The sequence below is a fragment of the Malus domestica genome, chromosome 17 (assembly GCF_042453785.1).
Source record: "Malus domestica chromosome 17, GDT2T_hap1".
Classification (NCBI taxonomy): domain Eukaryota; kingdom Viridiplantae; phylum Streptophyta; class Magnoliopsida; order Rosales; family Rosaceae; genus Malus; species Malus domestica.
The window spans coordinates 28,760,299-28,787,500 of record NC_091677.1 but is presented as its reverse complement, the minus strand read 5'-3'; the positions used below and the strand labels follow the sequence as shown (position 1 = coordinate 28,787,500).

Below are 27,202 nucleotides of genomic sequence, written 5' to 3'. Positions count from 1 at the left end.
TCGTTGATGTCGTTGAATCCATCAAATCAGATTGGGTTTCAATGGAAGATAGCAGTTTCGGGATCAAAGGATTTATGGGTTTTAATTCCAAGTGCAAGATTTCTAGGTTTAATTAAGAGGTTGTGGAAAAGATTTTCGGTTTTTCGGGGTTTTGAGTTTGGGTTGCTTCTTGGTTCTTGAAAATGGCAATGGGGTGATTGAGCTCTCTAATGTAGCCGTTAGGGACATTTGAATTTTAACGGCGGGGATGGTGGGGCCGTGACCTTCAACGGGAGGAAATGAACGTGTCTTTGTTTGCCACTTTTTTTTATCAGTACCATGTTACGTTGTATTACTATTTCACGTTTTGCAATTTAAGTGAATTATTTTATGTAATAATTCTTTATAAATAAAATGTATCAAAAACTTTCTGTAATATGATTCGAATCAAGCTTTCTCCATTTCGATTCTAATGAATTTAGGGAATTGTTATTGACACTTCAAAAATCTCATTTTGCACCTTAAATTTTCTATAGTTAGAAAGAAAAAAAAACACTTGCAAGGAGTGTAAAATGAGATTTGTAGAATGCTAATAACAATTCCCTGATTTTATTGTATTATCTCTCATAAAGATTCAAATTAATAAGGAAGATTGTTTTGTTTTTTATGAAACAACAATATACATAAAATTAATTTTAAAAGTGCATAAAAAAAACTTGTATTAGACACGAATTTCAACATAATTGTAAAAACAACTCAAAAGACTAAACTAACAACTAAAAAAATCCATGACGCCAGTATCTTGTATAACCTACATCCGAGCCCGCACACCCAAGACAACCAAAACCCTAAAACATAACTGTTACCACGAATCGAAGCCCCGCCGCCACTGAAGAAACTGTAGAACAAAAGGAGAATTTGGTGAAGTTTCAATTTCCAATGACCCTTCATCATCAGACTAAGACCTAGTTTGGGAGTGAGGTGCTTAAAAAAAAGCACCCATGAAAAAAAGCTGTGAGGGTTTTAGGTGTTTGGTAAACTGAAAAAAAAGGGCTTATTTTGGAAGCTGCTGTGAGAATAAGCTGAAATCAAAGGAAAAAGCTGAAGCTGCTATTTGTAGCTTTGGAAAACTGGCTTTTTTTCAAAGCACTCGAAGCTACAGTGCTTTTTTAATGAAAAGATCCACTATTAGACTGCTTTTTTTTCCAAAAGCACTTTTACAAAAAAGTTTACCAAACACTCTGCTGATTTATTTCACAGCCGCTTATTCTCACAGCACAGCCGCTTATTCTCACAGCAGCTTTTTTTCAAAGCACAGCAATACCAAACCAGCCCTAAGTTGGCCAAAAACATATGATCAGATCGCACCGAAGTCCTTCAAATCGGCAACATAAATAAAGTTAGGGAAATAAAAAAAAAAATTATAGAATGCCTTTTCGGGGGAACAATTGGAATGAGGGATCAGCAAAAGAGAAGTGAGGGTACTGAAAACTAAGCATAGCTCGAACTAGGTCACCATAAGGAGATTTTTTCAAGTACCGAGTATTCAAACAATACTTCACATGCATTAATACAAGTGGAAGAGAAATATATATTTTTTCATGTTTCTCCACTTATATTATGATACGCGAAATATTTTTTTGGATACCAAGACACTTGAAAAGAAATCTCTACCACAAGAGACTTGTTATTTACTGCTACAAGGGGACTTTTTTTTTTTTGGAAACTACTACGAAGGGACTTGTTACGTGGAAGATTAACCATAGTTATTTTATACACGTGTTAAATTTTTAGGTCGAGAAATTTTTGTGTGACGGACCTAGATATAATCATTACACGAGGTAGTGATGCATTTCGAACAAAGAAGTGGTGGTGGGCCATGAGAGGATTTTGTGTCTAACATTCGCACGGACACGCATGTCCGGATGCTAGACCTAAGACTTTCTCTAAAGGAGAGTAATGGAGATGGAGAATTGTATATAGTGGAGAGTTGTAGAGTGTTATCATCCTTCACTTACAGAGCTATAAGCCCAACAGCTACCAACATAAAAGTTAGCTAGGGCATGGAGATGGAGGGTGTGGAGAATGGTTGGCAGAAGAAATGGCAGTTCCGAGGGAACGAAGAACTGAACACGGCGTCGATCTCCGTCCGAGGAGCTCTCACGATGTTAATGAAAAATCTCAGGAACCCAGCTGGTGATGATCAACGGCCCACCATTATGCTTGGCCGCGGGGACCCCACTGAATTCCCATCGTTTTGGACCACTCCGGCGGCTGTTGACGCCGTCGCAGATGCCCTCCATTCCTTCAAGTTCAACTCTTACTGTCCTACCGGCGGTGTTATTCCTGCAAGAAGGTATGTTTGTATGCACTTGTTTAGTTTAGTCTTACTGGAAGTTTAATTTGCTGCTTCATTTTCTTCCGTTCGTTTTGCTTTTATTTTAATTTCCTTTCTCATATTTGCATGTATTTCTAGCCAATATTAAGAAATTCAATGGCACCATTTCCATGTTTACAAACTTTACTTGTAAACACAGAAAATCAGAAAAAATATCTGCATTAGAAAAATACATAAAAAAAAAGGGGGGGGGGGGTTCTGTTTGCTATTTGGCTTGTTTAGGAGACTCCAGTTTTATATTTACAAGTAGTTGGTGATTTGGTGCTAATTGCTAATATATAAGGATTCTCTTTCCTTTTTTTTTCTTATTTCCTTTTGTTATCTCTCATTTTTTAACGTTCAAGATTTCATTTTGTTTTTTCATCTTTTTAGAGAAAGGAAAGAGAAAAAATAACCGTGAGAGGATGAGAAGGAAAAATTGAGGGAAAAAGAAAAGAGAGAGAATTTTCATCCTATGTATATAATAGTTTCATTTTTATAGAACTTACTTGCACACTAAGCCTAAAAATATAAGTGTGATACTAATATATTAAACTTGTATAAGAATCATAATTTTGACAGCAAAATTTAAATATAATATCAATATGTTATTCGGGGTGTTATATCCAAACATTCAATTTTACTTCTCACATATCCTTCTAATTTTCGATCGTCGAATAGAATGAATTGAAGAAGATCAACGAATAAAAATTAATAAGGATGTGTGAGAAGTAATTTAGGATGTAAATAGCACCCATATTATTCATGAGTTTAATACATTAAGTGATATCAATGTTTACGGTAAAAAATTTGAACGTGATATCAATATAATAATAATAATATCATAAATAAAACAAACAATGAGCCACTTGCATGTTTTGTCACACTCCGGAGGTCACATGTGGAATCATATTACATAGGAGTACGACAGGGACAGCCACTCGTGAGTGGTGACCCCACATATAGTAACAAAATACATCGAACATGACAGTTTATATATGACTTGACACCATCAAATTGAGTTTTGATTTGTTGTACATTTTAAATTGTACCTATGTTCACGACAAAGGTGGAGACGAGACCCGTGTAGTACTTTGCATTTCATCACTTCAACTCCAAAGTTTCGTGAAAGGGGTTTACAATTGATGCCGTGCTTCGTTTTAATAACATAAGGAAAACTAATTAACAAAACTTGAAAATTTTGAGTTTTAACAATAAAAACAAAATAAAAAGTGAAGTGAATAGTACTATGATTGAATTTTTTAGTGTAAAAATATAATTTTTCATTAAAGTGAAAAATACTAAAAGTTTTTCGTAAAAATTTCCAATAAAATAGTGATTTATGTTAATTTTTCAACATATGACATCTTATTATCGACTGAATACCTAATGATGTAAGGTCAAGATCTCGGGTCATACCGTGGAGCTGAACATTTTGAATTTTGGAGGGGGGGAAATTTGGGATTTGAATAAGAGTTTGTTCGGAAAATGTTTTAAAATGACTGAAATCGTTTTTAAAAGCATAAGTGCTTTTCTAAAATCAACTTGCAGTTTTACAAATGATTAGTTCCAAAATCAAAGTACTTATCAAATGAGCCCTAAACATCGCAAACAAAATCAAAAGTATAAGAATGAAACAAAATCTGGAGACGGCCACTTGGACAAACAATGTTGCAATTTGACATTAATGTTTTCATATAATCGTTTGGATATGTTTTTAAAATGATTGAAAGAGTTTTTGGTGAAAATATTTTTGGAAACAATCCTTAGTAAAAATGTTAGTAAATCTTGGAAAAACACTTAAACTGCTTCCTGGAAGAAGCATATAACTGATGCTTCTTGTAGAAAGCACTTAAACTGTTTTTGGAACCCAAAAACATTTTTTCTAAAAACGTTTTCAGTCATTTTAAAAGCACATCCAAAGTAGCACTCCCACTTCTGTCTCACCACCTCCTTTCATCTCTCTCCATTCCTCGTTTTTTCACGTATACTTTTTTTGAATGTTATGAAAAATGAAATTAAAATACAGAATTGTAATGTTATTAAACGATCCCTTATTAATTTTGATAATATTAGTAGTGTAGAAAATATTTTTAGTATCGCGAACATGTACCGAACCAAACACTTCGTATATTTGACATTCTGTTTCAGTATGTGGTGGTTCTTTTTTAATCTTCTTGTTGAATAAAAAATCTAATGAAATTTTTGTAATTCCCGCTCAAAAGGGCTATTGCAGAATATCTCTCTCGTGACCAACCAAACAAGTTATCGGCGAATGATGTATATCTCACTGCTGGTTGTACCCAAGCCATTGAAATCATAGTATCTGTTCTTGCACGTCCTGGTGCCAACATTCTTCTTCCAAGGCCTGGTTACCCTCAGTACGAAGCTCGCGCAGCGTTTGACCACCTCGAAGTACGCCATTTCGATCTTCTTCCTGAAAAGGGCTGGGAGGTGGATCTTGATTCTGTTGAATCTCTTGCAGATCACAACACTGCCGCTATGGTTATCATCAATCCTAGCAATCCCTGTGGAAATGTCTTCACTTCTCAGCATTTGAAAAAGGTATACGTGCACATATATAACTTGCTCGATCAATTTTAATCTATGAAAATGTTGTCTTGTCATACTGCTTTATATATGTTGCTATAGACCATTGATCGACTTGATTGGAACGTCACAATTGAACAACATAAGCATTTGTTTGACGACATATTTAAACTACTTACCGATCATTAGGCCAATTAGCATGAGTTGTAGGGCTCAGATTGACGTCATCTTTTCGATGGAGTGTTTAATCAAAACGAATTTGTACTAAGTTCTAATGAACATTGTGCTTGTCAAAATTAATAGATTGCAGAAACAGCAAACAAACTTGGCATCTTCGTAATTTCGGATGAAGTTTACGGGCATCTAGCTTTCGGCAGCAACCCTTTTGTACCTATGGGAAAGTTTAGTTCCATCGTACCAGTTATTACGCTTGGCTCTGTATCAAAGACATGGATTGTTCCTGGTTGGAAACTTGGCTGGATTGTCAAAAATGATCCCAATGGCATCTTTGAAAAAACTGGGGTACTCAAACTGGTGTTTTGTCTGTGTTTATATATTTTTGCTTTAACCTATATTTTTCTTATGCTGTTATTTCTGTGAGCGGTAAAGTAGCTTCATTGACGCATATATAAGTATATATATACGAGCTCGTTTTCAGCGCGGATCTCGTTTTACCATAGCAAAAAGGGGAAAACAATGAAATATATAAGAGATCGTTTTTGTTACAGTAGAACGGAATCCGTGATAAAAAAACTGTTCTTATTTGTCATATTTCTAAACTAAATAGGTATGTGGTATTGATGTTTTCAATTGCAGATTGTGGAGACACTTAACAACTATCTCGACATCACTACTGACCCAGCAACATTCATTCAGGTACCTATATACATGCATGCATGCATACATTTATACATAATACATCCGTATGTACGCATGCATGTTTGCATAAATACTTACATAGCTTCAAACTTTTTCTTTAGATAATTTTGGGAAATTTTAGGTTACGTACGCATAAAAATGTATTTGTACTCTTTGTTTTAATAAAATTATTAGTGGACGTCATAGAATCACTCATCATTGTTATTCACTTTTAAACTGTCTATCTTCATGCTCAACGATTATGACATGACATTAACATTCAATGTTTGAGTTATAGGAAAAGTAAAGTACTACTATAGTCAAAGTTTACGGTCTAAACTTACGCCTAATGACATTTTATTATTGTAGCAAGGCTGGTGTTTACGTTGTGGACCTCATATTACACTGTCAACGCAAATTTATTATGTTTCAACTTGATTGCATTGGAAAATCATCGTTCATATTAAGTGTAATATTTTTATTAACTATTGATTATCATTTTCAGGGAGCTATACCTCAAATGTTTGAGAGAACAAAAGATGTGTTTTTCTCTAACATAATTGGCCTTTTGAGAGAAGCCGCAGATCTTTTATACGAAATGGTGAAGGAAATTCCATGCCTTACTTGCCCAAACAAACCACAAGGATCTATGGTTGTATTGGTAAGGATTATCTAAAGCCTTTGTTTTGTGCGAGATTAAACTTGTTAATCCAAACATGCATTAGCTAAAACCAGTGATAATTATTCTTAATCGTAATTAACAGGTAAAGCTAAATCTATCAGCACTTGAAGACATTGATGATGATATACAGTTTTGTCTTAAGTTGGCCAAAGAGGAGTCGGTGATTGTTCTTCCAGGTAAAAATAATTAAAGACCTTACACACCATAATATTCGCCATCTAACAACATAACAAACTGTATATTGATGTTTTAATTTGCAATTAACAATTTCTCTAGAAAATAATCGTTTTATAATCAATATAATTGTGGCCTTGTTTGGTATAAAGGGTTCGATTGGAATGGATAACCCTTTAAATTCAAGGTATATTGAATGTAGAAGAGAATGATTTTACATTTCGAGAGAATTAGAAGAGGATTAGAATGAAAAACACTTCTCCGTTCTAATCCATCTCTTACCTTCAAGTTGACATACCTTAATAACTTATCTATTCCAATCTAATCCTCGTATACCAAAGGCGGCACGTAAGTCCACGATAAATGAAATTAATATTAGTCATGAATCAAAACCCATGGTTTTCAGGGGTCACGGTTGGACTGAAAGATTGGGTCCGCATTACTTTTGCTGTGGAGCTTTCAGTACTTGAAGATGGATTTAAGAGGATAAAAGCCTTCCACCAAAGGCATGCCAAGAAGCTCTAACATGTCTTCTTTTATATTCACTGTCAAACCAAGTGTATGGTGCTCAGATGCTAATCGGCAACTTTCACATACGATCTCCAAATGTTACATTTTATAAATAAAATACAAAATAAATTACGTTATTATTTTTTATTTCTTCTTCTCATTAATTAAAATCTTATTTCTTTTTCATTTTTTATTGAGGTTCCTTGACTTTTCTTCATGTCATTATTTGAATATTAAATTATTTACAAGTCATTATATGTCAATTTAAAATTTTTTATTAATCATTTCAAATACAAACTTTTTAGTATTTTTTTTTCATATATTTCTATTTATAATTTGTATCCGTTTTTTCATTTATATCAATATTCTTTTTAGTTTTAATTTGTACCCATAATTTTGAATTTTAATATGTACCCATATTTTCAATTTAATTTGTACCCATAGTTTTGAATTTTAATATGTACCCATATTTTTAATTTAATTTGTACCAATATTTTTTTTATGAACATAACCATGCTAATTATATGTGTTTATTTTATGTTTTAAAACATATCAATAGTTATTACTTGCACTCTATTAATAATACGTGGGTACATTTTTTTTTTTTTTTGCTAGAACTATGTGAAGAGCAAATTACTCTATTATTGATTTTTAAGTAATTGTTATATTTGTAATAATATTATTTGGATTTGTTTAAATTTCATAATTTGTGGGATATTGAATGCATAAATGCATGAGTTAAATCTCTTAAATGATGCTAGGGACTTTGATCAAACTATTTAAACATATAAAGTTTTATTCTAACAATTAGGTTGATTAGGGGCTGAAATCAAAATGTGAATTTAGAAATGAGTGTTCTGTTTGTGACTTGCGATTATTTTCTCTATAACATATATTTTATTCAATATTAATTCATTATATACTTATACATGTTTGAAAGTGCTTCATAACTAAAAATGCTTCTGATCATGTTTGGCAGAAAAAAAAATAGAAGTGCTTGTTAAAAATATCACTTGAAAAGTGTTTTCTGGAAGAAACACTTGATTTTTTATTAAAAATTTCAATGCGCTTCTAATAGAAGTGCTTTTACTCTAGAAGTCCTTCTAAGGCTGATTTGGTGTTGCTTAATTTTTTTAAAGCAGCTTCATAAAAAGGTTAGGGTCTTAATTGTGTTTGGTAACTGAACAAAAATTATGGGTCCAAAATAGAAAGCAGAGGTAGCTCTACACATTCTTCTAAAAAAAAAAAAATTTATTTTTTATTGGAGGCATGTGAACAATACCATATTAATGAAACTTTCATTTTGACAATCTTATCACCATTTTTTTTTTTGCTAAAAGCACTTTTAACACTATAGTATACCAAACACTCATATGCTTTTATTAAGTAGCTTGAAAAAAACACAACTCCAAACTAGTCATGTAAAAGTGTTTTTAAAGAAGCAGTTATGAATGAGCCTTACTTTTTTTTTTTTTAACAAACGATATTATCTACACTAAGAGGGAGATGGTGAGCTTCAAAATGGGTTAACAATAATTTAGTTCAAATTCGCATTTGACGATAATCGAACCTAAGACATCTCCCTTACAAGTGAATGAGCCATACTTCTTTAAATCCATGAGTATTTATCATAAATAGCCAAAATTTGAAGTATGAAATTGTGCTGATTCATTCACCAACAACAAAGTATGAAACTTTTGCAGGCTGATGAATGGATCTGGATTCATTGGGTAAAAATTGTTACCGGTGTATATGAACCTATTAATTCTGATCATATATATTTTTTTTTAAGCCTAGCAAAGAAATAAAGCTCCCTTTGATCCAATACCCACCCATACCGCATGCAGAGCAACTGAATTCTATGGCTTATCACCGGAAAAATTGTCGGCAACTGGATTCCAAGAATTTGCTTCAGCTTTGGTGGGAAAGAGAATTACGCAAACCCGCATCAATGATAACTCATATTGCAAGGTTGGAATTACAACCCATGAAAGAGGCAGGGTTACTATTGTTAGTATTTTAGATATTTCTACGTAGGACGAAGCCAGAAATTTAACTAAGAGAAGGCATCTTAAAAAATTTGACCTCCTTTTTTGGACAAATAAAGCTAGTTCTTTTACAAATGCTGAAAAAATTAATTACAAAATACCTAATTTTATTACTCTATTGTCTAATTTTATCTTTAATTGTTGACAATCCAATGCTCATTTGTACTAATTAATCAAATACATGCAACTCAACAAGGTTTAGACATTAGTACGTGAGAAAAATATACAAGACGGAAGGGCATTTAAAAACTAAAAGAGGATTTTCACTATTTTAATATGATTAATTAAATAATATATAAAACAAAAAAAAATGAGAATGATTAATTGAATAATTTGTAATATAAAAAATAATAATAATAAGGATGAGAGGGGGCGTGTGCCCCCACTGGACCTTACCTCCCTCCGTCCATGTTTCCATGGTGTTGTTGAAACCTACTTTTCAGCAGTAAAGTTAGTTTTTTTTCCGGCGACAACCAAATGGTATGGGAACTTCAAGAATTTTTGGTGTAGTGTAATTTGGTTCTAATTTTTTAGGCATTTAAGTTTATTCAAGTACATTTTTTTATTATAATCGATATTTTTTATAAAAACTAAATATTTTTTAAATCGAAGGGTAAATTTTGGCTTTATATGATAAATTCTCTAAATCCATTGAATATGCCGTACAAATAATTTAGATTTAAGTTGCATAATTTATCAATAGTACATGTTTTTTAAAGGGTGTGCTATCCACACACCCCAAATTACTTCTCACACACCCCTTGTTAATTTATGTCCGTTGATCTTCTTTAATTGATCTGATCCGACGGCCGAAAATTAAAAGGGTGTGTGAGAAGTAAAATGGGGTGTATGGATATCACACCCCTTTTTTAATCTTCTAGAGATGGATGGAGCAATGAGAGAGGCAGATCGAACGCGAAGTTACTGATCTCCGACCACCCTCGATTTTATTTTGTTTATACGTATTACACTACTGGCTAATAGATTAATTTTCGGAACTATCGATCTTCATTTATTCAAGGTAGAGCCAGCATTTGAAGTTTCGAACGGAGCATGGGATCCAACGAGAAGTTGTTGATCACCGCCATCAACAAGTTAACTAATGTTTCTTGGCATGCCGTTGGTAGAAGGCTTTCATCCGGCCAAGGCCATCTTCGAGACATGAATGATCGCAAGCGAAGGTTACGCGCAACCAGTTCTTCATTCCCACAGCCACCCCTGCAAATAATGTTAACCGCGAGGAATTACAGCGAAGTTTATGTGCAATCTTCAACATATGATTCAAATTTGAGTCCTTGTAGTTGATCTCTGACTGTTTGATCAAGTGCTGAAATGATGTGTTTTGACATTCTTCGATTTGGTGTGTTGTTGCAGGTAAGAGAGATTGAAATCCGGTGTTCGATTTTGATGCATGCTAGTGAGTTTTGATTCTTACCAGGTAAAACGACAACAGATTCCTCTTCGGCAAGTTTAATGCAAAACTCCATATCATCACCAATGTCATCCAATAATTCGAGGTTTAGCTTCACCTGCATCACAATATTTCACATCTTTTACGAATCAAAGGCATAAAAACACACGCGTGAGCGCTCACGCTCGCGCGCACATATTTGTGTAATGCCCTTACCATTAGAAACATGGAACCCTCTGGTTTGCTTGGGCAAGTAATGCAGGGGATTTCCTGAAGTCTATCAAAACATATGTCCGCGCAACGTCTTAAAATCGCAATTATGTTTGAATAGAACTCCTCTTTGGTCTTCTCTAGAATTTGAGGAATTGCTGCCTGCATGCATAATAACTCACATTTTACAGTTTGAGCTCGGTTTAACAAGATACTACGCTTGTTAGAAAAATGATCCGATCTTGAGCTTTGGTTATTCGGCTCATAAACTGTAAATAACCAAGCAAGCAAAAAAAGAGCAACTTGATTTACAAAACCTGGACGAAGGTTGCAGGATCAGTTGTAACTTCAAGACACGCCGTTATGCGCTCATTTAGCTGAGGTCAAGAACAAAGCAAAAACAGAGATTTGATTAATTACGGGATATATATTCCAACAACATGATACACACACACACACACACACACAGGTATATATACAGAGAGAGAGAGAGAGAGAGACCCCAGAATTTTTAAGAGTGGCAGTGGGATCACAGGTGACAAGCCAACCAAGTCGCCAACCAGGTACGATCCATCTCTTCGATATAGAACCAAGCGTAATAACTGGCACAGTAGCTGCAAATGCCGCCATTGGCACAAAGTTGGTACTTCCAAAAGTAATCTGCTCATAAACTTCATCAGCAATTACCAGAATCCCAAGCTTCCTCGCCTTCTCCGCAATCTAGAACTCCACCAAAATCAAAACTAGTAATTATCTTTTAGTTAAAACCTTTATTTCAAACCACATTATGAACCGTCTCACTGGTGTATTTGTTGGGAGCCTGAACCTTATAACTAGAGATGTGGTATACGAAACACAAATTACCTTGATGTATACACACATTAGGACTAGAATCCTTAGATTAGCAAGAAAAACCGAACAATTAGTAGTTCGCGTTAGAGCAATTAACCAACCTTCTCCAAGTGTTGAGGTGAGTGTACATTTCCACAAGGATTGCCAGGATTGATGATCACCATGGCAACAGTATTTTCATCCGAAAGTGCTTCAACAGCTTCGAGATCAACCTCCCAGCCCTTGTCCGGAAGGAGATCATAATGACGGACTTCGAGATTGGAACAGGCCGCCCGAACATCATAGTAAGGGAAGCCTGGCCTCGGAATCAAAATGTTGGCACCCGGACGTGCAAGAGCTTCTATGATGACTTCAATCGCATTTGAACATCCAACTGTAAGATAAACATCGTCCGGTGATAGGTTGTACGGGAGATCATGGGAGAGGTAACCAGCAATGGCCCTGAACGTTGCATTTCCGGCATCAATTTAGTAACGAGAGTACGTACTAATTAATTTGAAATGTTACTTGAACAAGTGTATAAATAAACACATCATGTATACGTGACAGAACGAAATACGTATAAATTATGTAACTACTTGTAATTAGGCCAAATCAGAGATCATCAATACATATCAAGGTATCACTCTCCCTCAGGTGCAGCGTAAACCTTCATGTGGGAATCAAGTTAAGATTTGAGGTTTCAAACACAAAATATGTTGCGACTGCTGGTTTGGTATTATTGTGCTTTGAAAAAAAAATTGTTTCTGCTGTGCTTTGAGAATAAGCTCATTTTTACTGTTTTACCTTTTTAGCTGTTTTTTCACCTAAAACTATGAAAATAAGTTGTTTTTAAATATTTACCAAACATCTTTTTGAGCTCAGCTTTTTTTTATATCCACTTTTTATAAAATCATCGCCGGTACTAAATTTGATTAAATTACACGGTTAAACAACTATTGGACTCCAAAGTTCAAACTGTTAACCCGACAAGCGCCTAAATTTGATTAATTTTGATTAATTTTCAAACACACAATAACCAACGATGAGACCCCCAATATTCGTTTGACAGATCTAGGAATTAGGTATGATAACTTCTTGTGACCCGTTAATCCGACAAGAAATAACACGAATCGTCAATATCGGATAACTTATTAAGAATCATTAAGATAACGAGTTTAACACAACACGATATATTGAGATATCGATATAAAACAAAAATGGCAAACACGACCAGTTTGACAGGCTTAATCTAGACGCAACAAAGCTTCATAGAATTAGAACTTTAAACAAAAAAAAAAAAAAATTAGGTTGCAGAAATTGTTATCAAAGTTGACTTGTGTATATACCTTCTTGCCGGTAGAATACCAACGGTGGGAGAGTAAGAGTTATAGCGGGCGGAGCGAAGGGCGTCGACGACGGCGTCTTCAGCTGCAGCACTAGTTCGGAAGCATGGGAAGGCGGAGGGGTCACCGTGACCAAGAGGAATGATTGGCCTGTCGTCATCTTTGTTGAGACTTCGCATTATCATGTACAGGATTCCTCGAACTGTGATTGGTGGTGATGCCGTTTTTTGCTCTCCATGGAAATTCCCCTCAAAATTCCACTTCTTCTTCGACTCTTTCTCCACCATTTCGATCGTTAATGGTTGGTGGGGGTTTGTGAATTTGAGGTATGTACTCAATGTCTGTTATTTATTTATATGAGTGTGATATCTACCCATTCTTTTGTATTTCTTTCGCACCTTTTTAGTTTTCGACCGTCGGATCGGATGAATTAAAGATGATCAACGGACATAAATTAATAAAGGGATGTGTAAGAAGTAAAAAGGGATATATGGATAGCACACCCCTATTTGTAAATGAAACATGTTAAATTTAAATATCTTATGCTGCAAATTTAATATCAATTTATTTTTATAATATTTTAATATAAATAATGTTGTATAAAAAAAATAATATTAGGAAGACTTCATTCGTAGATCAAATTTTATAAACTAAATGACATGAAAAATGATGATTGAATTATAATTTAAACATTAATAAACGTGCTCATTCATATTAACCACATATTATATAATTTGTGTAGCATTACCTATAAAATAAATATGTCTTCTCGAAATTATTTTGACTACGTCGTTCTAGCACTTGCCACATGAATTCAATAATTAATTCGTTCGTGACACAGACCAAAGGTGTGATTCCTCCTTGGCACAAAAGTACAAAACATACTATGTTTGATTCCATTTTTCTGTTCCTATCAAACCGCTTGCAACACATGTTGGATGTATTTGTTAATCGTGAGTCAATGTTAGGGAAAAAAGAATGTAAGATACTTTAAATACTAGGAATCCTTTTTTAGAAGTAATACAAGAAAATTACCCTGTATTGAACAAGGATTGTATATGTATATATTTCAAAAGAAGTAATACAAGAAAATTATGTTGTAAAATTCTATTGTATTAATCAGTAAGAAAATGAAAATAGTGTTAACGGTGATTGAATTAACGATAAATAGAATTTTGAGTTTCTAAAAAGTATTTTGATAAAGAAAGAGGATTTTGGTTTGAAATTTTCTATGAAAATCGGAAGTACCAAATATTCTATGTTTTTAACTGTTACATCTTTAATTAATAATACAAATATTAAGATCTAATGGTTAAAAAGTCTGAAATATCCCATACTTAGAAAACACACAAATTTTTTATCCTTGATTTAGTTCTTCACCTTAACTATAGAAAAATGATTGATCAAATCATAATGATAAAAAATTCTTGTTTTGAAATGGATTGAACAACAACCGGGAGCAATTGATTTATTACACTTAGTTATTAATATTGGTTTAATTTGCAGGCCATTGGGAGCTTCTTAATTGATTTTTATATTTAGCGAAGTCAAAAATGTTGTCTTGGTCATGAGGATGATTAAGAAATGCATGGTTGCCCTTCCTTAGACTTGATGTGATCTTGCTCCTTTACGATGATATTATGTTGTCTTTTCTCTTTAGCAATGACCAGTGTGGTGGCCGGTAAAAGTTTGTTGTGTCGATTATTATTTTGGTGACAGATAGGTATTAGTGGCATTTACATGTTTGTGCTTGTGTTGTGTCGATTATTATCTTGGTTTGTATTTGTTTGTGTTGATGAATGAAAACTAGCGAGAGGAAGAAGCAATAATTAAGAAACCTAAACATTAGCACAAACAATTACAAAGCGTAGAGATAAATTGGTACTGTCCAAGGTTAATTAACGGATCCAACCATTATCAACCCGACTCGATCAGGTATGACCTAAAACCGTAATTTTCGACGGTTTTGTGATCGTGTTTAAGGGTCGGGTACATCTTGCCAAGTCCAGTCCGACTATTTTTTTGTTTACTTTGCTCAAATCATGTCAAATTTCTGTGTTAATTTTAACGGTAAATGAGAGTTGTTCCGAAACAAAAAAGAAACGAAGGACGAAATATAAATCGTGGATCAACTAAGCCCTCATGGGGACTTGTTTAAGAATAAGAAAGAGGAATTTCATGTAAATACCATTGAATAAGGTTTAATCCTATTCATGGGGATTCTATAAAAAATCCATTCCAAAAAGAGAGTTCGAAACGATTGGGATTTTTTGAAGATTGGATGCAGTTACTAATTCATGATCTGGCATCTCGATTCAGCCGATTTGGCATGGATAATCTTTAAAAGAAGAATGTCCTCAACTTCCTTAAAACATACTTAAATTTCTATGTCCTCAACAGTACATCAAAACATTTACAAATGACAGATAGAAAAGGTCTCGTAGCATGTAAGTTTATAGGTAAAATGTTACAAGTCAACAGAAGCAGATCTTCACGGGAAATTTATAGATAAAATACCGACATCGGAAACCATTTTTCATGCATAGATGATGATCATTCACCTCCCACCTGCCTCTTCCACGAGTCTTCCACAATCAACTCATCTACACCCCAATCTTCGTAACTGAAAATTTTCAGACCCGATTAAAACGTTTCTAAAACACATGCGAAAGCAAAAATACAATGCTTAGAATGAAGATAAACTAAAATCAAAACCGCACCTTCCATCAGGCAGGTAGCGGCGAATGGTGAAGGGCACCTTCCGCTCACGAAGCTCCTTCATAGCAATCTACACCATCATAACATACGAGGTCATACCAGTGTAGTGTAAGGGAACCCTATGTATTGTATCATTACATTACTAAACAATTGGAGCTCTCACAAGTCCGATTAGATAACATAATTTCTTTTGCCGCTTAAAGAAATAACTAATATGTTTTCTTATGTTCTATGGAAAATCATTCTTAACATGATATAGGGAGGATGGTATCCTAATATTATCCAGAAAGACAGGGATCAGCTTTCTGTAGAAGCAAAGAAAGCCAAAAGTAGAAAGAGAAAAACTGAACATCAAAGTAAAGTGCAATTAGATGCTATATCAAGATAACATGCACATTGTCACAAGTCACAACAACACACCATTTCTGGCCATTTTCCGTTAGTCACACAATGGCACATGGTACAATAAGATACTATAAGGTTTGGCTGTTCTTCGATTTTAACTCTTAATTTATAAAAACGAGTTGTTTTAGAGGAATGTGGAAGAAAACAATAGCGGAACAAAAATCCAATATGCAAGCACTTGTTCTGTGCATGTAATAGAGCAGGTTAACCATCCAATACACAAGCACTTGTTTTGTGCACGTCAAAGTGAAGCAGCAGGTTAACATGGTAACAGTTCTACTTTCTAGGCATCGATCGATTCCAGTATTCGAGCATAAATATAGGTGCAGGAAAATGTTACCTCAAGCGGGTCAGTCTCACCCTGCAACTCAACCATCACAGGGGCATTCATGCTGCTCATCCAAACCATACAATCTCAATCAATTTCCAATTCAAATCAATCAACAACAAAGATTCAAAATTGAAACTGAATAGAAATATACCTGATCTGCACAGCACGAGTACCCAATATTCTAGCACGTTCATATTTGGTCATAAATTTGGATGTTCTTCGCGGTCGTTCCACCGGTGCTTCTTCTTCTTTGTCATCAACTTCAATGGCATCGCCTGGAAGATCATCGTTAGCATTCTCCGCATCCTCTACCTCCTCTGCGCCTTCCTGTCCATTACCCAATTATTCTTCTTCAAATTTATTTTTTATGCAACGATATTTACACTAAAAGTGGGAAATAAATTGGTATCGAATTCACAATCCATGAGATTCAAACCTAAAACCTAGGACCCTAAACCCTAAATACCACCAGACTGTATTACTATATCGCAACTTCAAATTTATTTCTTTAATTTTTTCAATAAAATACAAACTATGAATCCAGTCAATTTGTTAATCAGAGATTTTAACAGCAATCATCATAAAATTGAAAGAAGCAAGAGACAAAATTAAAGTAAGATCGTTACCTCAATCTCTGGCTCTACTGGCTCATCCTCGTACCCGATGTCCATATCGTTGTAATCTTCGTCCGCCATGGTTACTTGGTGATTTCTATGTGCCGCTGGAGAAAGAAGAAGAAGCAGCAGCAGCAGCAGCAGCAGAAGCAGCAGAAGCAGCTGGAGGCGTCTTTCAAAAGCGGAGGAAGGGACTTCGACCTTATTATATCAGAATTTTAAGTAGGTCAATAAAATACCTATACGGTCAACGATGATAGATGTAAAAATATTACATTTAATGGACGGTTCACCGTGAAATTTTTAACAATTCATGAGTCACACAAAAATGAACGGTTTATTATGTGGATCCTACTTGTTACTCAAACGGTTGGTTCGTTTTACACAAATGGATAACTAAACGATCTTAAACTGAATAATTTTTTGCAGGTATGATCTTTAGATGATAATAAAGAGAATGAACGATTCTGATTATGATGTCGTCCACCAATCATTCCGTCGTCGTTGATAAGACTGAGCCTCGATTGACGAGCAGAAATGCTCACATCATTAGTTTCGATTATGGTCACCGTTGTAAGGCCGGATTAGGCAATTCCGATTATGGTCACCGTTATGAGGGCGGATTAGGGCTTGGTGTTTAGAAAGACAAAATAAAGGACGAATTGGGATTAAGATGCATTTTTTCCCACTAAGTATGAAAAGAAATTAAGTAAACAATAAACCGGTGTTAAGTACAAAAGAACTCATCATTTTATTCAAATAAGAAGCTTTGTTTGTATGAGTACATTGTTATCTATCCTTCTTCAGCATGCACTAAAATAGACAGGAACAACCACAAGGTCCACAACCACGAAAAATTCCAAGACCGCAATTTCCTCGAGGCGCAGTTTGAGCCTGAGAGTGAAGCTGATGAAGTCGATATTCTTGGTTCAGTAAGAGTGCGTGAAGTTGATCAAACGTTGGAAGGACTGATCGTGTAGGGATGAACCTCGTAAAAGATTCATAACCATCACCCAAACCGGCGAGAGTGAAGCGAACAAGCTCAGAATCCGAGACATGATTCTGAATGGCTGCGAGGGGATCTGCAAGTGTTTTGATCTTGTCAAGGTAATCACAGATGCTAGAGTTGCCCATGTCGATGGTTTGAAGTTGAAGTTTGAGATGGAGTGCCCGAGTCATAATCTGCGGATGAAATTTTTTTCTTGAGATCCCGCCACACATCTTGAGAGGTAGTCAAGCCAAGAAACTCTGCCAGGATCGGTTCAGAGGGTTGCGCAGATCCCAGAAAGTTAATCTGTAAGGCCATGTAGAAATACAAGAAACTGCAAGCATCTCATTTACTGCATCATTATAGAGAATTAATCAACGCTTGGAATGAAAGGCACGAAATGATTGAGGTTGAATGTGACTCTCTGCCAAAGGCACAGCAATATCTCTTGAAAACAAAATGCAGATGCTCACTGCATGCATCCTACAGTTGCCTGCAGATGGAATATCATCTCCTAAATGGCTTAAGGTGATACTTTTGGAACTCTGATCCAAACGAAATAGACTCTTCATCGAGTTTCTTCTTCAATCTTCGCCAAGTTCTCAACATATCAGATTGTATCAACCCTTTGTAGAGTGTCTCAAAAGTAATCTTCTGAGGAAGAAGACCCTTCTCTATCATCTCCACAAAGAACTGACAAGCCTCCCTCCACTTCTGTTTTGCACATAACCCATGAATCAACATAGTATACGAATCCAAATCTGGTCCCACCCCACTCTCTTTCATATCATTCCATATTTCTTTCACAATCTCCATTCGATTCAATTCCAAAAGCATTCCCACCAATATGTTATAAGTGTGCATACTGGGCACGCACAAACCATCCTCCTTCATCTTCCTGTACAACTTCAAAGCACCTTCCCCGTTCTTTCTCCCCCTGTACTCTTTGAAGAAACAATTATACGTAGCTGCACATGGACTAACCCCACTTCTCACCATCTCACCAAGCAACTCCTCTGCATCCTCAAGTCTCCCGCACGAGCAAAGACACTTTACAACTGAAGTGTAAGTTTCCACTGTGGGGAATATCCCTCTCTCCCTCATCAGCTTCAGCTTATCAAGCGACAACTCGGGCTTATGTGCCCGGCTATAAACATGAAGCACAATCGAAAAACTAGTGACATCGGGCTCAATCCCTCTCTTCCACATTTCCTCAAACACCGTCTCTGCATTCCTTATCGTCTTCTCAAACCTTTCCTGAGGGTGCAAACTCGCACGCCTACAAATACCATTCAAGAAGACATTATATGTAACGACATTGGGCTCAATACTATGCTCAATCATATCCCTCAAGAATCTCTCTGCCATATCGAAACGACCAATCTTACACCACCCATAGATCAAAACAGTGTACATTTTGACATCAGGGACAAACTCATGCTTCTTTTTGTTAAAAACTTCTGTTGCAACCTTAACATGACCGTATTTGCAAAGGGTATCAAGCAAAAAGCAAAAATCTTGGCTACTGGGCTTGGTTTGGACGAAGGTTTCAATGTCGTCAAAGGCCCGAACGGCTTGGCGGGTGAGGCCAGAGGAGATCAATCGGCGAATTAGGGTAAGAAATGTGGTGGCAGTGGGAGTGAGGTTGAAGTTGTCCATTTCAACAATGAGCTGCCAAGCGACGTCATACTGACGGACCTTGGCAAGGATGTCAATGAGCAGGTTGAAGGAGGCAGTGGTGACAGGAGGGTTGGGGAGGGACTTGGCATAGTGGAAGAAGGCAAGGGCAATCTTGGAATTATTGGTGAGACGGAGGAGGGTGTGGTGGACGAGTTGGGAGGAGAGAGTAATACCGTGGAGTTGGAGAGAGGACTCCATAGCGTGGAAGGGATTATGGTGGTGGACAAGGATTTTCGATATCAACTCAGCATCATTAGCGTCCTTTGTGTCTCCATTTGGGTCATTAAGGTTGGGGAATGAAGAGCAGGAACGACGGATTTGAACTGAATGGAAACTACCAAGAGAGGAGAATAACTGGAAACAACGCAAGGACGAGCAAGAGCGACTTTGTGCTGAAAAAATCATCCTTAGTCCTTACAAAGATAAATCTACCTTCCTACCAGTTGGGTAATGAATAAAATTATCAGCCAGCTGAGCAAATTGAGTACACTTTCTACGGATGCAACACCTGCCAATGTAAAAGAAACAAATCAACAAATTAATTTATCCCACTTCCAGTAAGAGAATACCGATAGTCATATAGGAACACGTATAATTTATGAAGCTCCATCTCCATGGCATAGTTCCTATGAAAAATGCTAAACTGTTGGACCTAGCTTACGTTTTCGATTGTAAAAGATAAAATGCATAACTTAAATACTCAGCTGCCAAGCTGATCTTTACTCACCAAAATTTTAAGATGCCACAGCTATAAACCAGACAACCAAACGTGACACAGATCGTCCTAAATAAGAATACCCTCGAAAAACATTACGTCATAAGTTCATTTTTCCATCTTTTATGTTGCTATTTTTTTCACAAGGTTCTCTCACTACTCTCTTTGCATTGCAACCTGTTTGCTTTTCACCATATCAAAGTTCGAATTCTTCGGCTAATACCATCGCCACTGGGATGGTGGTCTAACATTCTCATGTCCCACATCTGCCAATCAAACCTACCAAAAATTCATTACCACCCAATTAGCTGGTGCCGCCTCGACTGGTACTGTAAAAGCTCTAAAACATGTGTTTGTATTGAAGGAAAGGATAATGCAATTAACTTTTGAGAAGGGATTATGCAAAGGTCCTAATGCAAAACTTGATTTCACCCCTAAAACAAATTAAACCCCAATTCCTAAGTTCCTAACCCTAAAACTTAACCCCCCAAATTGAAAATCCCCAATCTAAAATGAAATTAAGGTACAAATGAAACTTGAAATTAAGTAAGATAAATTACCTAAGCAAGAATTATAGATCAATTCCAAAACTAATAAGAAAAAAGCGACAAAAACACTGATACGCCAAACACACCCAAACGGCGTTGTTTGTTCCCTGCTCTAGCTCTGCAATTTGCTTCAACGTGACGAGTTCCCCTTCAAATTATTTGGGTCAGCTTTCTCCAAGTGGAGTGGAAGCAAGCCCAGAATGACGACCACGACCCTGTCGTCGAAGCTCTAGTTACACAGACAGACTGAGGAGCACCGCCATGGTTAGTCGACGCGGACGGCGAAGACGAGGCCATCAATTTTTCTTTTCTTTTTTTCTTTCTTTTTGGTAGCGGACGACATCGTTTTTGGGATTCGTTTGATGTTTTTCAATTTTGAGTTTTTGGCTTTTGATCTTTAATGTTCACTTCTTTGGAAAAATCTGAATTTTATTCAGTAATTTTGAGATAAATACCGAGCATTGTTCTAAATATTCTCGCCTATATGCTAGGTGGCTGGCCACCGTTCCGATTAATACATAGGTATTTGAAAATTAAGAAAACCGTCTAAATTGCAACTCATTTAAACAGAAAATAGATAACTTCAATTTGCATTTTATTTTTTTAATAAATTGTAAGAGACTTGTTAAATACTTAAATGCACACACATTATATGTTTGTTCCTCAATGTTTTCATTATGCACACTTCATAATACATATGTCATTCTATTTTGTAGTTTATGATGAAATTATATATATTTTAAGTATAAATCGACACTTATTTACACGAAATATAATGGGTCTACTTAAATCCGCCTAGACCCCGCCTAGCCACCTAGACTCTAGGCCCCAGCCTGCTATCCTACTAGCATCTATTAGAACTTTGATACCGAGTAATTAATTTTATTTAAAAAAATAAAAATCAAAAAGTGAAAATTTTATAAAATTAGAGAAAATTCACTTAAATTTTTATGTACTTGGTGCAAGTTCGATCTACATCGGTCTTCCTAATTTAACAACTAATAATGTAATATACTACCGCTACGTTTGTAAAATCAAAAACCAAATCAACAGTGTTTACACTTCTCTTTTGTTTATATTTTTGTATTCATATTTAGGTGAAGTCCAAAAAGAGAAAAATCAAAATATAATGAGGGAAATGATAAAGAAGCTGCCGACCCAGACCCGGTCCGGAACTTGGGAATCCACCCGAAGCTCTAAATCAAGTTGAAAGAAGGGACTTGGGAATCCACCTCGTCGTCCTCCTCCTCCTCGACCTCGAGTCCTCCTCCGTCTACACTCCTCAACTCTCCCGAGCTAGCGAGGCCAAAGCTCCCCCTTCCTCTTCCTGGGTACTTCCTCTCTCCTCTCTCTTTCTCTCCACCTGGGAATTGGGATTGTTCTTAAATCTACCACTGTGTCTAGTATTTAATGCAATTTTGGAGCGAGCTTTGTAATTCTGAATTTCTGAGTCTGCATTGTATTGGACTGAGCTTTGTAATTCATATTCTTCTTTCTTTCTACGTCCAATTTTAGTATTTAATGCTCCGACCTAAAGTATTATGCTTTGAAATTGCTTCAATCAACTTGTTTTACAGATTTGATAAAACTCCGCAACTTGTTCTTCAAATTTTACCTCACTGGTTTGCCCTCGGTTACAGACCGCCATGGCTTCGTTGTTTAAGGTAAATAAATTGCTCCATCTCATTCGGGTGACTTTAAATTTGGCGCTTGTATTAGATAGCGTTTGCCATATTATGTCCTAGGCTGTTTCACGCGTTTTTTTTTGAACTTGTTGTTCAGCGTTTAGCGTCTTTTTGTTTTGTCATTAGGACCAATCAAAGCTTTCCCAGTACCGGGATAGAAGGTTTCCGGGGTCACAGGAGGAATTTGAACAAGCGCTCTTGGCATCGACAACGGTTTACATTGGAAATATGTCCTTCTATACGACAGAAGAGCAAGTTTACGAGCTCTTCTCTCGCGCTGGGGAAATCAAGAAGATAATTATGGGCTTGGATAAGAACACGAAAACGCCTTGTGGTTTTTGTTTTGTCCTGTAAGACTTCATTCCTTCTTCTTCATATTGTTAATGTCTTGTAAGGAAAAAGTTTAGGGGTTATTAAGAGACAATTTCAAATTAACTGATTGGCGTCAGTTACCTGAGGTTGTGGTAAAGAGAGGCGGTACTCCCACCCCCATTCCTGTTGTTGCTTAGACTATGGCTAGCAAGTGTCAACCATCATATTTTGTCGAAGTGCACATTGTACCTGCCCCAAATTGTCTGATCTTTTGTTTTATCATTAGAAGCTCGTCATATGTTATGATTTAAATTGATTGTGTGATGCTTCAGAAGTTTATCATTTCTTAGCAGTGTTTGTCAAGATATGTGTAGCATGTAACTTGGTCCTGTATGTTGAGAATTAGTAAAAGGCACATTTTCCCCCTTTCTGAGAGTTAGATGCTTAATCCGTATGCATTTATTAACAGATACTATTCTCGAGAGGATACTGAGGATGCCGTAAAGTATATTAGCGGGACTATTCTGGATGATCGCCCTATTCGTGTGGATTTTGATTGGGGATTTCAAGAGGGAAGGCAATGGGGTCGTGGGCGAAGTGGTGGACAGGTTTATTACTCTGCCTTCTTGTCTTGGGAAAAATGTACCATTCTGATTGTTTTGATTTTATCTTCTCTGTTTTGCAGGTGCGCGATGAGTATCGTACTGATTATGATCCTGATATCCTTTTGATTAGTTTGGAATGTCTGGAAAAGCTTTCTTTAGTATGGTTTATAGATCATAGTGTTGCTCATTCCTCTGAGATTAAAAATGGTGCCAAGTTTTTATTTTTCTAGCAAATCTAGTTAGATTGTCCATGCTAAACTTATATACGCGTTTCCCTTTGCATTCAATTTCTATTCAAGTTATTTTTCTATCATGGTTTCTGTTTCACAAACTTAAGAATTGTAAGGAGTGGTAGGTAGAGCATGTTGTATATGCTTTAAAACTGTGAAGGGCTATATATTCTACTTAGAGACTATTTACTGGGTGGATAAATTCTTGTAGATTGTGCTTTCCTGTGCCCCTGTACCTACTTAATTTTAGATTATGAATGCGATGGATATTAGTTCATCAATGGGTACTTTATGGCACTACTATGCTGCCGTAAATTTATGGACGCATGTCGTCTTAACTTTTCCAAATTAGAACATTTTAACTCGGTCAACCTATCTCCCGTTGTAGCTATATCTATTGTAATTACTGTTTGGTTTCACAATTCTTTTGTGGATGGACATCAAGTATATACCTTTTCCCCCTCTACTATATGTTTTTTTTTTATCTTTATGTATTCTCTAGCAGCTATTTTCTTATTTTATTTTTTTGTAAAGCTTATCTACATATTTTTATTTGTCACCCAAGTAACCGTTTAATCTATTGATCCCACTTTGTTAGAGTTGCAGAAAGAAGATATAAACTGTGTAGGTCTTTGCGGCTTAAATTTTATGTGACATTCAGTCCGAGTAAACCACTTCTCTTTTTCTTTTCTTATGATGTGCTTAGAATTAATTTATGCTATTAACTTCAAAATCATTCTGGTTCATGTGTTTGAGTTGCTCTGAGTGCCCTTTTTTTTATTTGACTTGTGGCGTTTCTGTTCACTTTCTGGTTGTGAAGCATTTTCTATTTAAAAAGTACAGCACTTTCAAAATTTAAAGCAGGTGATGGATATTTAGTCTACATTATCGAATACGAGATGAAAAAAAACGTTGTCCTTTGTTTCCTTAATATGCTATACGTAGAGGTGGATATGGTAAGTTAGTTCAAAAAGAGTTGGAAGCTCAAAGAACACTTGTTGATTATGGAACTGGATCATTGGGCTCTTTCCCACCAGTCATGCCACCTCAATGTAAGTTACTTGAAACTATTTGATCTATTTCTAGCTTTAAACTGCATGTATAGTTCAAGGGATTAGGATATTTTGCTTGAGTGGTTGTCTTTGCTTTTATAATTGCATTAGGATTTTAGAGTAGGTTGATTGCAGGTGCACTGCGTAATGCGTACTGACAACTGCATCCTTAGGAAAGGACCTAACCTGAAATGGTGCAGCTAAGCATCCTCCAGATGGAGAGCGGACCTAACCTAACGGGAAATTTCTTAGCTTTATAAGCTGAAATGTCTTGTAGAAGCCATTTTAGGTCAAACAACTTATCATTGCGTTGTGAGCTATAGGAATAGGCAACGCACCCCAGTTGTCTCCAACCACTACTGATTAGAATAGTCTGGGCATTGCCACTTTAATGACTCCAAATTCACTCAATTATTACCTATTCACTAGTGCAGACATGATCGAAAAGTCACTCCATTATTGAAATATGTCTCATTTCTCTATCATTTTGGTGTCTCGTATTCGGAAAATTTGAATAGCCAGCAAAAAGTAAGGTTCAAAGGAAAACTTAGTGCTTGAAATTATAGACATTGGATTCATATTGCAAAACAGAAGTGAGGTGGAATTTGGGTGGGGTGGAAGAATTACTGATCTGTGTGTCACGACTGCAAATAGAACCTGTAACTTCATGCATTGCATCAGGATTGAATGCAATTATCTGAAGGGACAACAAACTTTTAGTAGTGAGCCTGTTGAGATACATAATGTTTGCTATGGTGGTGTAAGTTAGAGTTTAATCTAGTGTATTAATAAACATGATAGAGTTCCTCTTTTAACGCTTTTGAGTTTTAAATGGTTCAGATGGTAGACATGGTGGAGGTCCGAATCATGGGGGTACTCATCGACCTCGTAGAGGTATCTATTATTAAAAATATTTGTATGATTGGTGTACTAGATTTGTGCAGTCGTTTCTGCCGGTTTTTGTTTTACCACTCTTTTAAACAACTGATTTAATTTGATACTTTGCCAAAGCAGATTATCCTAGGAAGCGCTACCGAGATGATGACCGCCAATCATATGACGACTCAAAGAGAAACTCGGATTATGAATCGCGGAAGAACTCCGATCACGAATCTAGACCAGTAATTTCTAACGACTCACGTCCCAATTTGTTTTGAATTCTCTTATTTTATATGGTATTTGCAATTGCCAACCTGTTTGCCATGCAATGTAACATCGTCTCTATGACCGAAAGAGTTCCAGTTCACATGTTCATTGATGTACCTGTTTCCTCTCTTTCGTTGAAATGGCAACGCGGGGGCAATTGTACATTCACTATTGAAACCAAAAAGTATAAAGACGGGCGTTTTAATTTATATATTTTTTATTTGCTGCAACAGGAGAAAAATCCACGGTTTCGTGAGAGTGGTGACTCAGATGACGATGAAGATGAGCAAAAGCGGCAAGCTTAATCAGAATCCACAGCCAGGGATTGATCAGTGGACTGACACTTTACGGCAGATAGAATTCAACGGTGTCCAAATCGGAATGTTAACTTAATTCTGCCCCAGACAACTTGAAGACATGATCATCTTTTGTAGATTGCATTTCTTGAAGGCCTAGTTTTTGCACTTAGTCGTGCACAGGAGAGGAATCAATTACATATATGTTAGTATTTGCGTGGATTCGATTACGCTCGAGATAAGGAGATTGAGAATGAGCATTCTACTTGAACATTTCACTAGTCATTCCGAAAAGCTACAGTTTTTTTTCGATATCTAGCCTCAAATGATTATTATTTCATGTACCTGTTACTTTGGCTGCTATTGCTAGTTTTCGATGTCTAGTCTCGATTCTCGAATGATTTATTATTCCAAGTCAGTGAAAGATCTTTCTTGATAGATCCTTCCGGTTTGAGCAAAGTTTACCGGAGAAGGTTGGGAGTCAATCGTAGATCAGCGGGTTTTGGTCGCCAGTGAACATGTAAGGGATGTCGTCGAACGGGTATCCATCCCGGGATGTGGAGTGTGTGCCGGAGAGCGAACACGAGAACGCCAAGATATAAGGGGTTCGACAATGTTCTTTCTACGTTCAAGGACATCAATCAATGACTTTCGCTAAGAGAGAGATTAACTTACAAAACTAATGCTCAAATCTTAATCTGGTTTTCCCATTGAGAAATGAGGTTATGGCCTCCCCCTATTAAGAGTTGGGACTTCAATGCCGTGGCCCGTGGAGCCTGGTAGTCGAACATTGACTCGAGCCATTTTTCTTAACAAACAAGTGGGAGAGGCAGGATTCGAACCTACATTGATAAACTTCAACAAAATTTACAATCTATTTTACAGTATGTCACTTATAACC

The 27,202-nt window shown here is 36.2% G+C and overlaps 6 protein-coding genes across 8 annotated transcripts in view; 2 read left to right on the top strand and 4 right to left on the bottom strand.

Moving 5' to 3' along the window:
- The window catches only part of LOC103405711 (reticulon-like protein B17), a 14,362-nt gene extending 14,077 nt beyond the window's left edge, over positions 1-285 (bottom strand). The window contains 1 exon segment of the mRNA XM_070817144.1: positions 1-285. This exon segment is cut by the window's left edge and continues 501 nt beyond it. Within this exon segment, the coding sequence (XP_070673245.1) occupies positions 1-22 (22 nt within the window). The 5' untranslated portion in view covers positions 23-285.
- A 1,549-nt stretch (positions 286-1,834) lies between these two features.
- On the top strand, positions 1,835-7,277 carry LOC103426156 (probable aminotransferase TAT2). Of its 2 annotated transcripts, XM_070817142.1 has the most exons (7): positions 1,835-2,335; positions 4,582-4,921; positions 5,210-5,428; positions 5,723-5,782; positions 6,270-6,425; positions 6,529-6,622; positions 7,027-7,277. In XM_070817142.1, exons 1-7 carry the CDS (start codon positions 2,043-2,045, stop codon positions 7,143-7,145), a joined length of 1,281 nt encoding a protein of 426 aa, XP_070673243.1. In that variant the 5' UTR covers positions 1,835-2,042; the 3' UTR covers positions 7,146-7,277. The 2 variants fall into 2 exon arrangements, with proteins under 2 accessions (XP_070673243.1, XP_070673244.1); XM_070817143.1 differs by lacking the exon at positions 5,210-5,428 and having other exon boundaries at positions 1,836-2,335.
- Positions 7,278-9,264: 1,987 nt separating this feature from the next.
- LOC103405636 (tyrosine aminotransferase) lies at positions 9,265-13,310 on the bottom strand. Its single transcript, XM_070817141.1, has 8 exons — positions 12,980-13,310; positions 11,753-12,092; positions 11,301-11,519; positions 11,117-11,176; positions 10,806-10,961; positions 10,614-10,707; positions 10,094-10,396; positions 9,265-9,427 (listed from the first exon to the last, which is right to left on the bottom strand). The coding sequence occupies exons 1-7, from the start codon at positions 13,261-13,263 to the stop codon at positions 10,278-10,280; spliced, it is 1,272 nt and encodes a 423-aa protein (XP_070673242.1). The 5' UTR covers positions 13,264-13,310; the 3' UTR covers positions 9,265-9,427; positions 10,094-10,277.
- A 2,028-nt stretch (positions 13,311-15,338) lies between these two features.
- Positions 15,339-17,296, bottom strand: LOC103405637 (DNA-directed RNA polymerases II, IV and V subunit 6A-like). Its single transcript, XM_008344657.4, has 5 exons — positions 17,057-17,296; positions 16,582-16,757; positions 16,440-16,491; positions 15,697-15,764; positions 15,339-15,599 (listed from the first exon to the last, which is right to left on the bottom strand). The coding sequence occupies exons 1-5, from the start codon at positions 17,123-17,125 to the stop codon at positions 15,530-15,532; spliced, it is 435 nt and encodes a 144-aa protein (XP_008342879.1). The 5' UTR covers positions 17,126-17,296; the 3' UTR covers positions 15,339-15,529.
- Positions 17,297-17,771: 475 nt separating this feature from the next.
- LOC103405638 (pentatricopeptide repeat-containing protein At2g13420, mitochondrial-like) lies at positions 17,772-21,363 on the bottom strand. 2 transcript variants are annotated; one of them, XM_008344658.4, is made up of 2 exons: positions 21,062-21,363; positions 17,772-20,220 (listed from the first exon to the last, which is right to left on the bottom strand). In XM_008344658.4, exon 2 carries the CDS (start codon positions 20,115-20,117, stop codon positions 18,540-18,542), a length of 1,578 nt encoding a protein of 525 aa, XP_008342880.3. In that variant the 5' UTR covers positions 20,118-20,220; positions 21,062-21,363; the 3' UTR covers positions 17,772-18,539. The 2 variants fall into 2 exon arrangements, with proteins under 2 accessions (XP_008342880.3, XP_008342881.3); XM_008344659.4 differs by having other exon boundaries at positions 20,988-21,354.
- Positions 21,364-22,095: 732 nt separating this feature from the next.
- Positions 22,096-26,719, top strand: LOC103405639 (nuclear cap-binding protein subunit 2-like). The gene is made up of 9 exons (XM_008344660.4): positions 22,096-22,306; positions 22,553-22,639; positions 22,787-23,010; positions 23,442-23,580; positions 23,658-23,691; positions 24,749-24,859; positions 25,700-25,753; positions 25,874-25,980; positions 26,239-26,719. The coding sequence occupies exons 2-9, from the start codon at positions 22,622-22,624 to the stop codon at positions 26,308-26,310; spliced, it is 759 nt and encodes a 252-aa protein (XP_008342882.3). The 5' UTR covers positions 22,096-22,306; positions 22,553-22,621; the 3' UTR covers positions 26,311-26,719.
- Positions 26,720-27,202: the final 483 nt, after the last annotated feature.